This window comes from Solanum verrucosum, unplaced genomic scaffold, assembly GCF_900185275.1.
Source record: "Solanum verrucosum unplaced genomic scaffold, falcon-dt-bn FXZP01000118.1, whole genome shotgun sequence".
Classification (NCBI taxonomy): Eukaryota; Viridiplantae; Streptophyta; class Magnoliopsida; order Solanales; family Solanaceae; genus Solanum; species Solanum verrucosum.
The window spans coordinates 136,385-147,649 of NW_026020568.1; the positions used below are offsets into that span (position 1 = coordinate 136,385).

Here is an 11,265-nt window from a genome sequence, read left to right on the forward strand (position 1 = left end):
AACTTTAGTGGTAAAATAAAAAGAAAATATGAAAGTGTAAATTAAAGAGGTAGTAGAGGAAAAGAGACGAATAGAAAAATATCCGATGGAAATTTAACGTATTTCTTATTGAGTTATCATTCTTTTAAACTCTCTTCAAAAACAACCATATTTATATATAAAAAGCGAAAATTTTATAATTGACATATATAGGACTAATAATTATAAGTTATGACATTATTAAATTATCTTTCAAGTTATAACAATAAAAAATTGCAGATTTTAACATTTTAGTAAAATAAAAAATGATTTAAATTAACAGCAAGAATTAATTAGTGTGAAAAATAAATAAGGTAAAAGCGGATATATTAATAGTAAATGATTTGAAAAATTAATGATAATTAATAGGAGACGTAAAAATAGGAGATTCATAAAAAAAAGAATATTTGTTTTCCTTGTTTAGCTCAAAACAGTTAAAATTCATTCAAAACATATTTCTTTTCTTTTGTTTGAGTGTTTCTCTCTCTTCTCAATTTTTTCTCTAGCTAGTCGTCACCCTCATCTAATTCCTATTTTTTTTTATTCAATAATCTTCATTTTCTTGTAATGGACGGCTTCTTATTAGTATTAATAAAGCATGGTGGTAGATGTGATCCTTCGAGTTAGTGTTCTTTGTAATTTTTTATTTGTATTGATATACAAACCAAACGTAAAAAATAAATAAATTATGAACAGTAAACTTTTATTAAGCCCTCAGACGAATGTGCAATCATTTAATTTAACTAAGCATCCTTGTAAATGAGTTGTAATAAAATTTCTTATCTAAAAAAATTAAGATATTAATGTATCTTGTCAATAGTAAACGGCAAATATAGTTTTAAAGAAGCTTATCAGCAAAATTTAATTCCTCCATAATAAGAATACACTAAAATGGTGCTAGTCGTATATATTTTCAAGATAGTTTTGAGGGACAATTGGATATTATTTTCTTATAATGAGTTCAATTTACAAATGATTAAACTGAACCATATAGAGTCTGATCCAAAATATGCTATCTATTTACTTATTTGGGTATAATTGTTTCATGTCATTTGATAAAAAAGTAATGACTATTACATTTTCAAATTATATGGAGATGATAGTTATTCATGAAATTATCAAAAAATATGAGATGATTGAATTAATAACTCAACATACTTTGTAATTATTTTATCTTTCATTGAAGAAGAAAAAAATTCTAACAATATTAGATAAACATGCTATTGACATAACTCAACAAAAGGGAAGATACATAAAAGGGATCAAATAAATTAACATTTTACTTAAGTTTTTTCTACACATAATGTTCAACAAACAGTAAGATAGATACTCAACGGAGTCAATTAATTAATAATATGGCATACCTAGTGACTAAGATATTAATAACATTGACTTTTAAAAAGTTAAACCATAAAATTAAAATGCATTATCTTCGAGATACAAATAATATACTTACTAAGGGAGTCAAATATACATTGCACTCTTTTCATTATTTTTTTTCTTAATCAAGATTTGTATCAATTAAATTTTTTTCTAGTAAGTTTTTTAGTGAATCAGCATTCAATGTGTATACATTTTTTCCTTTACTATTTCTTCTTAATAAGTTTAAACTTGGCTTTTCATGAATACGGAACCACATCCACTAGATTTAAGTGCGCTAAATAATTGTCCTTTTCTCGTACGCATTTGAGTACTCAAGGCCCCCTTTCTTTTGGCGGGTATTGCCACGTGGCTTAATCCCGGATCATTCCTTAAGGAATAGGACACAATAATATAGCGCACATCAGAGAAGAGAGTACCCCTTTATTATAAGACAGGCCCCTCACGTCCTATGGAGCAATCGTCACTCGACAAATCAAAACTGATCAGTACAAAATCATGTAATTTGTCCTCGTTTATGTACCCCCACTGACACTAGCCTAACGCCTTGCCTACTCGTCTTTAACTGGTTTATTTGTACCCAACTATGGAATTCCCCCCGACCTTTAATGAAACAGATTGTTTATGAACATTTAAGGAGAGTTTTATTAGTCCTCTTATATGACTGTCCACTAAATAAACTTTCTTAGTTATTCATGTGTCAATTAAATGAGTTCATCAATTGTTATAGTGTGAAGAATGTCTTTATACTAAATGTATATTTAGAAGAACAACTTTCACATATAGCAAACACAAAATCATATTTGTATGTTATAGCTATAGTTTGCATAATTGCGTTCCATAGCAAACATAAATATGTACATTTCGCTATACATATACAAAAGAAAGCAGTTGTATATAATATGTTTCTGTTTCGGTATACATATACAAAAGATCAATTGTATAATATGTGTTTGTATAAAGCGAGAAAGAGAGAAAGACAAAAGAGAACTGAGCAAGAGAATATTTGTATTGTATAATTATAAGTGTATAGGACGAAGATATATGTATTTGCATGTGTATATACAATTTTCTCTCGCTTTATACAAACAGAAACGCAATTTATACATTTCTATTTGTATAAGCGAGAGAGGCGAGGGAGAGACTGGCGAGTGAGATCTGGGAGAGTGGCGAGCGAGATCTGGGAGAGGGGAGAGAGGGGAACGAAAATATATGTATATATACAATTTTCTCTCGCTTTATACAAACACATTTTATACATTTGCATTTGTATAAAAAACGATAGAGGCGAGGGAGAGAATGAGAGTGGCGAGAGAGATTCACCAAGAGAGAGACGAAATAACAACAGTTTGCTATGGGGTACAATTAAATCAAACTATATTTATAGCATTTAATTTGAATTAATAGTTTGCTATTAAATATACAATTTTGTCACTGGGTATGTTGTTGTTGTTGTTGTTATTATATATACAATTTTCCCTATATAGAAAGCGTCTCTTAATTGAATTTGATATAATTATTAGCATAGCAGGTATATAATTGGATAATTACACAATAAACTAATTATAAATGTAATGTTTGGTTGCATATTATAACTACATTAGATTTTTTAATTTTAAAAATAAAAATTAATTAATAAAAAATTAAATGTCCATATATGACAAATAAGTATATTATTAGAAAAATATTACTAAGTATTTATCTGTCACTAGATATTCAATAATACATAGTGTTATTTTTATAATATAGAATTAAGTGAAAACTCAACTTACGCATCAAAATTAATTAACTACACTCAAAAAAAAAAAAAAAAACATGCCCTAGATGTGATGTTATACTTGACCACCTTGCACCACCAGCCACCGTTGCACCACCACAGGTCCACTGAGCTCAGCCACCGTCCCTCCCTTTGCCGAAAACAGAGAGCTCCTCGCCTCTTCACTGTCCGTCGACCAGTTCTGCCCCATAACTACCGGAGCTCCAGCCAATTTCACACCGTCAATCATAGCTCCAGAAGACAGCTCCACATTCACCTCCTTCTCATCGATTCACACTCGCAGACACAAAAGATTTCAGCAAGAGCTTGAGGTCCAGTCGCCGCTCTGATTAAGTTACAGTCCTCTGTTTCTTCTTCCCAAAAATCGTAAGAAGCAGTTGAGGTTCATTTCTTTCAACCTTGTCCTATTCAATTAATATACTCATGAATATGTGATTTTTCTAGTATAATTTGTGAGATTAGAGTGAACTAGCAGTCTTAACAGAGTTCTTTTTCGATATTCCCTCAAGGTACTTTCCCTGAGAACTCACTTAGGCCAATTTGGTTTCATTGGGAGGCCTATTTTGCTGCTACAATGTGTTAAAACTTGCCATGCCGCATCGTGGCGTTGGTCGGAGAAGCTAGTACATCGATCATACAGTGCTCTGTTTAGTATTTGGACTAACAACTGCAATACCCTCTTTGTTCTTCTGGGAGAATCCTTTCTGGTTATTGTGGTTTGACACAATGCTCAACCTTATTGGTAGACGTCGATGCTTATCTGCTGAACTAAATTCATCAAATGTGTTGTTGTTCATAGATTCTTCAGCAATCATGCAATGGCACCGATCAATGACCACTAGTAAAAGAGTCCAAGACAGAAGCAAGAAGAAGCGGGTGCATGACCTTGAAATAGTCACAGAGAATCACAAAATACTCTCCAAAGTCCTATTAATATTTGAAGTCCTTAAGCAGGAGCCTCAACAAATCATATCGATTAGGGAACTTGATGATTATAGAAGACAACTAAACCTCCCAAAACCCCATAAACTCTCGAACTTCCTACGGAAATCCCCCAAGCTTTTTGAGCTGTACAAGGATGATAGAGGGATCTTGTGGTGTGGTCTGACAAAGGAGGCTGAGGATTTAGTCCAGGAAGAGGAGGCTATTATTGAACAACACAGTGATAAAGCTGCAGAGCTTGTGACTAGGATGCTGATGATGTCTGTAGACAAGTGCCTTGCCTTAGATAAAATTGTTCATTTCAGAAGAGATTTGGGGTTGCCAATGGATTTTAGGAACCATTGGGTGCGGAGGTTTCCTGATCACTTTAGAGTTGTTCAGCCATTCAAACCTTATGATGAAAGTGAGTACTTAGAGCTTGCAAATTGGAAATCAAGTTGGGCTATGACAGAGTTAGAAAGAAAGGCGTTGGGGGTTATGCATGCGCCAGATGATCACGTACCTGGTCCTCTTTCCTTGTCTTTCCCCATGAAATTTCCACCTGATTATAAACAAGTGTTGTCCAGATATAAGGGGAAAATAGAGGATTTTCAGAAGCGGGAATACTTGTCACCTTATGCAGATGCCAGTGAATTAAAGGCTGGAACACTGGAATTCAATAAGAGAGCAGTTGCAGTGATGCATGAGCTGCTGAGTTTTACAGTCGGAAAGAGGTTGGTGACAGATTACTTGACTCATTTTAGAAAGGAGTTTGTAATGCCTCAGAAACTGATGAGACTGCTGCTTAAACATTTTGGGATCTTTTATGTTTCAGAAAGAGGCAAAAGGTTTCATGTATTTATCAACAGTGCTTATGAAGGTTCTGAGTTGATCGAGAAACATCCTTTGATTGTTTGGAGGGAAAAAGTTCTAAGCTTTGTTGGTTACAGAAAGAAGAAGGAAACAATGGACACTCTTACAGATTTGCAGGAATATGAAGATGATGATATGTTTGAGAGTGAGTCAGAAGATGAAAATGTTCAAGTGGAAAACAACAAGCTGACTATGGGTAGTTTAGAGGGAGATTTTCTGGAAAATGAATCCGAGATGGAGATAGATGAGGTTTGTAGTGCATACAGGGAATGAGAAGTTAGCAATTCATAGTAGCATGAAGAATCTTGAAGTCGGGAATCTCCTTTCCCTGCATACTGTAGTCACAGTTTGATCCTAATTGGCATGTGTTTATTTGCACATTCATTGATTGCATAAAGTAGCAGACGTTCTTGGTTTACTCCGTGTTCTTCCAAGATTTATTTAATGAGTTTGCTAGCCTCGACTTCAAGAGTCCTGATCTTAAAACCGTTTTTCTTTTTGCATAAAATATAGAGTCAGATAATTTCTTCAATGCACTGAAAGGTCACGGTACCCTTTGTTGCCTTGTAATTCTTCCATATGAGAGTCACGGTTATGGAGCACGTGAGAGTATAATGCATGTACTCTGGGAGACTGATAGGTGGCTTCCAAATCATTGTGTATATACTTCAGATGTCAAGGCAGATCTTAGAGTGTGCAAGGACAATGCAGAAGGGACAGTAGATTTACAGAGCAAAGCTGTTGGTGCAGCTGGAGGTGTTTAAAAATTTGCCAATATGGGTGACGACAAATTTCACTGTATCAGAAAGTCTTTGTTTTGGTAAATTCATATTTCATGAAAATATCTTAGTATGCTCTAAAATTTCTCATATCAAGAACTTGATTCTTCTGTCATGGAAGTTTAGTCAAGTTGTTGATTGTTTGATTGAATTAAGTTTAACTTATGGATTCCCCACAGCACATGTGGAGAGTTTCTATTCAAAGTTAGGTGTATTGTGTTTTAGCATGGATAAATGTAGTCTCATTTTATTTATATTAGCCATGCCAATTAATTTAACCAACTACTTGAAATTACTTTTCTGCACTTAATCGCTCAATGGTGGCAGATACACACATAGTTTTGCCATTCCTGATTATCATGATAGTTGGGCCTCGGGACCTTAATGCTTTAACACCTTGAGGAATTTTGATCTATAGCTAATAAGTTGATATGGTGGGGATCTTCTCCTCAGATTCGTTGGGTACAGTTTGTCCATGTCAGTATGGGAGTTAGATTTTGTTAGATATTTTGTTGCCTCACTTTCTGTATTTAAATATGCGAGTGGTTGATTGCTTAAAAGGATCGGAAGGAAAGAATTAATGCCATTAATCTAATATTTGTAGGTTTACATAGAGGAGTGTGTCTTCTTTTATTTGGAAATACACTCTCATTTACTAATGCTCCTTTTTACTCTTCCTTTCATTCTTACCAACCAACCAGTAGACTTTTGCAGATACCTCTTTTTTTGCTTTTGACAAATTGTTCTTATGCTAGTGTGTTGGCCGTTGAATAACCAAAGCACTATTTGCAGTAACCTTCTTGAATCTTGAGTAACAAGGTTACAGCATGAGTAGCAGCAATGCCTATCTGCTGCATCTTTATATTCTAGTAATGTCCATGCTTAGTTGGTGGTCATTTTATTCATTGGTATTTATACTGTTATCACTCTCTTCTCTAATTTCCCATCTTTGTTTCTTGAACTGTAGATTCTAAGGGTGACAGCTACCTGGAGATGAAGCCAGGAGTATCTGGTAAGGTCCGCCTGCTGACAACTTATACAAAAATCTATATCTATAGCAACAATTAGAACCCTTGTAAAACACTGTGTTTCTTTATGACACGGCCTCATTGGTGACTATACTGCGTTCTGCTTTGTGCGGTTACAATTTAGATGTGTAAAGCCATTGTTCATTAATTAAAGGGAAAGTTCATATTGGTTATGGTAAACATCTTTGTACTGTGTATAACGATTACAAATTGAGATTTAGACAAATGTATATCTAGGTTCTAACTTTTTATGTTTTCTTATTTACTCTACTTTGCCATTTGGTTCTGGGAAAGTAACTTAGTTGACACTCGAATTGAAGTTGACTTTCATCGCATATATGGAAGTACGTAATAACTTAGGGTTAAAAAAATAAAAAGAAAATTGTAAACCATTAAAATTAAAGAGATGCCGGGGGGGGAGGAGGAAACAGAAAATTGGTAATGATTTTTTTCTTGTTGAGCATGAGCTTATTCTAATTGAAAGAATGATCTTACCTTCGAGCCTCAATTTTCTATGCCTACTACATCAGTTGCAAGCTAATTGAGGTTGCTTATTACTCAACAAAATAGTTCAAAATTGGAAGGAAAAAGAGTCAGGGAAATACAAATTAGATTGTGTGAGAAGATTTTAGGATTGAAAAACTAACTTTGTAGATGTTTAATTACTAAAATCTGCTCGTGTGTAGATAAAAACATGTTATTTCACCAGCTTTAGTCTGTGTGAAACAAACACTCGTGATAATTCCAAACATGATTGTGATAAAGTTGCTAAATGCTTCACGATTGGAACTCAAAATATGATTCCAACGGTTCAAGTGTTTTTCCCAGCAATAATTAGGCATAAATCAACAGAACAGTGCCATCTCTTTACCGACCTGCAGGCACACATCTACATCCATTTAATCACAAATAATGAACAGAGACCTAGATTTAGACTAAGCAAATACAGTCCCGTATTGATTGGGGATAAATTTTCTGGTGAATCTTTTATTAAAAAGAACCTATTAAAGTAGAAATAATATACTTTTAACATGGACACGAGTTTGCCTGTTGAATGGCACACTTCAAACTGATGAAAGAAAATTCATTCTAGCCTGTCCCAAGCAGGTCAATAAAAATCAAAAACTTGGAAGTCAAACATGGAGCAACAACAAATAGACGGAGAAATACTTGGTTTTCAAACTTATTTTTTTTTCGATATAAGAGTATGTCCATGTTTAATTGAAGAGCCAAATCACAGGAGATGATCCCTGAGAAACTATTCTTCCGCAACTATACTTATTTCACCCTTCTCCAGCAAGTCATAAAATGACCTAACTTTTCTTTGCTCATTCCAGTGGTGCATCTTCCACAAGCTTCCAGCAGCCAAACCAAGTACACTTGCGATAACTATTTCCTTGACGACACTAGGTCCTTTCAATGTGGCATGTGCAATCCGATGGCCAGCCATTTGATTCCGAATGTAGCAAACTTCTGCAAAAACACCACGGGATAAAAGTTAATTCCCCTCACCCACATTAACCAACAGAACAACTAAATGGTCTCAAAAAGAGCATGAAAAGTAGTTAGAAGCAAGTTATACGCAACCATACAACAAGATAAATGATGCAACTACATTGAAACAAATATTAAACAACTGGAAGAATGACTTCCTCAAACAGTTACCTAAAACATTGAGTTGATGGCAATTAAACTTTGAGGTAATCTTTTTACAAGTAATTAAACTCTGAGGTAACAGTAATGCAACGTGAGACAACCGGACCTCATCATAGGAATGGAAGTAAACCAAGTCCCATCAAACATTTGGGGGTCTAGTACTATGCTATTGTTCCACCAGCGCACAGTAGTGTAAGTACTAATGCCAACCACACTAGATATACTATAAATAGTACATCCTAGTTCGAGAATTAAGTGATTAGATTATCTTAAGTTCTGAGTACCTACACATACGATTCATACTTGGTCCATCTACACTGCAACTCCCTGAGCAGTCCATTAATTTGTTTGGCCTCTAATTACACTGACATGAAATTTGAATTGACCATAGCTTGCACTTTTTACCGTGATATCATTCTTTTTCTTCCTATCTCCCTCCATCCTTCCTGAATTCTATCACTTCTCCTTCTACTATTTTAAATTGCTCTCTAACCCAAAACATCTTCTTCCCAACCCATGGAGAAAATATTCTCTGCTGAATCCATCCTTGCACTTCTGCCCCAACAACAACATACCCGGTGTAATTCCACATGTGGGGTCTGGGGAAGATAAGATGTACACAAACATTATCCTTACCTTTGTGGGGTAAAGAGGCTTGCACTTCTTCCCCCATAAAGCAATAAATCCTTTCCATTTGGCTACATCTTGTAGATGATTTGTGGAATATTTCAACTGATGAATGGCAAAATTTCATCAATAACCCAAGACCACATGTCATGCTGCACTGAGAGTCGCTGCCTACTTCACCTTTATCCCTACCCCTAATAGCCACTAGGGTACTTTTTTCTAAATGTAACTCTTTAATCTCTTATTCAAGGAAAAGTAAAATAAATTTTACGTTTTTGCTACAAGTGAATCTCATGTGCCTAGTGTTAATGACATTTTTAAAATCCTGAATTTGTCTTATTTACACAACGCCACCGCCTCCCTCTTTGAAATCCCATACACCAACCACCGATGTTGATGGATTGATTGCAAAATCTCATCCACTAGTTCAAAAATATTCTCCACAAATAGAAAAACAGTGTCCGTAGATGATGAAACACAAAAAGAGAAGGAAGAAAACGATGAAAAGGGAGATAAAAGAAGGGACCAAAATTTGATTTCCTCTCCTCTCCTTCTCCATCTTCTTCCATGTTTCGTCATCTTCAGTTTCCTTTTCTTCATTTTCTTTTTATTATTAGACAATTTGTTTTTGCTTTAGACATGAATATTTTGTGTATAAAAATTTCTAACTAGGGGAAGATAGCTTGCAGCAAATTCAACAAGTTGTTACAACAAATTCTAAAGTTGCTGCAAGAACTAAAGCTGTAGCAACTTTTTTCATAATTGTTACGACAATTTCAGTAGTTATTGCTACATATTTTGAATTTGTTGCAACAACTGTCAAACTTGTAGCAGCAACTACTAAAAACTGTTTTATAGTAGAATTTTAAAGTGTAGTTTTTTGTAGTTGTTATTATGATAGGGTTTCAAAAAGAAAGGAGGTGGTGGCAAGGTTGAGGAGGAAGGGGCAAATGGGAAGGTAGGACCTATGTGCAAGTAAAAAAAAAACTTGAAGGCTTTAAAAATGTGCCATTAGCACCAAACTCAAAAGAGTCGCTTCTAAAAAAAACTAAACTTGAGTCACTAAATAAGAGACTCAAAGGTATATTTTAATTTAGGGACTGCTTTAACAACCTCTTGGTTGTCTGGTTTGGTTCAAACAAGCAATACATTGTTTAAGGGTAATATTTTGAATTTTATATCTATGGGCCTTTGTATAAATTATTTTTAAAGGTATTAGTTTTAAATAAGGTTAAATGTTATTAACCACTAATCCAAAAGAAATTCTTTTTACCTGAGGTTGAAAACATGAATCACTCGTCTAAAAAGAAGACTCGAAGGTCTCTTTAAACTGAAGGATCCATTTTTGTGTGGCTCGGATAATTCTACCAAGTATAAAACACGCATATAAAGAGAGATGCTAGTTGAATACAGAAAAATCAAAAAATTCAAAGACTGCAATATTCTCCGCTTCCCAGCAACTCCTTCTAAATCCTTGGCTAAGTTTTAGTAGTCCTTTCACCTTAAGCCCTAAGGTACATCAAGTATGCAGTTTAAATCCTAGTAAAGCTCCTTATTTCGATTAATTCAACAGATATACAGCAAAACTATTCAACAATCCAGATTGAAAAATAAGCCTTTTCAAGTCAAACAAAAGAAATAGCATAGTTCTCTCTAGATCTGAGTTAGTGCACACAAACAAAACAAATTACAGCAAAATCTATCAGATCTATGAAAAAAAATTAAACAAAAATAAGAAAAACTAACGCCGCAAAACAGGTAAGTTGATCCTATAAAACTTTGCAGAATAACATTGCAGATCAGGAAACTAGTATAGAACAAATCTAAATAAACAATTTGAGAAACATTAAAAATTGCAATGAGTATAAAGTAAAAGCTAGGGTTTTACCTGATAGGAAAGAGCTCGGACGAAGACGATGAAGTAGAGAGAAGAAATGAAGCCCTTTCCAATAGCTGTTAGACAATTTGCTATTTTATTTGCTTTTTTTGTTTTTTGTTTTTAGGCCTAAACGATGTTCACGGGGACCACTTACGAGTATATAGGATTATTTGGAACCGAATGGGCCAATCCGATATAATCGTGGCCCAGTTACTAGTCTACGGGTAATCAATTTGGTCTTCATAATTTGGTATTTATATTTTTTTTAATCTAAATTATCATCAATTATTTATTAAAATACACCATGAACCTAATTAGATTAAATGT

At 34.2% G+C, this 11,265-nt stretch overlaps 2 protein-coding genes across 2 annotated transcripts; one reads left to right on the plus strand and one right to left on the minus strand.

The window, feature by feature from the left end:
* The first annotated feature begins 3,794 nt into the window (after positions 1-3,794).
* On the plus strand, positions 3,795-5,648 carry LOC125810617 (protein WHAT'S THIS FACTOR 1 homolog, chloroplastic). The gene has a single exon (XM_049490089.1). The coding sequence runs from the start codon at positions 3,902-3,904 to the stop codon at positions 5,240-5,242; it is 1,341 nt and encodes a 446-aa protein (XP_049346046.1). The 5' UTR covers positions 3,795-3,901; the 3' UTR covers positions 5,243-5,648.
* Positions 5,649-7,738: 2,090 nt separating this feature from the next.
* Positions 7,739-11,032, minus strand: LOC125810589 (cytochrome c oxidase subunit 5C-2). Its single transcript, XM_049490063.1, has 2 exons — positions 10,948-11,032; positions 7,739-8,249 (listed from the first exon to the last, which is right to left on the minus strand). Exon 2 carries the CDS (start codon positions 8,224-8,226, stop codon positions 8,035-8,037), a length of 192 nt encoding a protein of 63 aa, XP_049346020.1. The 5' UTR covers positions 8,227-8,249; positions 10,948-11,032; the 3' UTR covers positions 7,739-8,034.
* Between the last annotated feature and the right edge of the window lie 233 nt (positions 11,033-11,265).

Excerpts from the sequence above, each read along its gene's own strand:
- LOC125810617 (XM_049490089.1), top strand. The coding sequence starts at position 3,902 with ATGCTCAACCTTATTGGTAGACGTCGATGCTTATCTGCTGAACTAAAT.
- LOC125810589 (XM_049490063.1), bottom strand. The coding sequence starts at position 8,226 with ATGGCTGGCCATCGGATTGCACATGCCACATTGAAAGGACCTAGTGTC.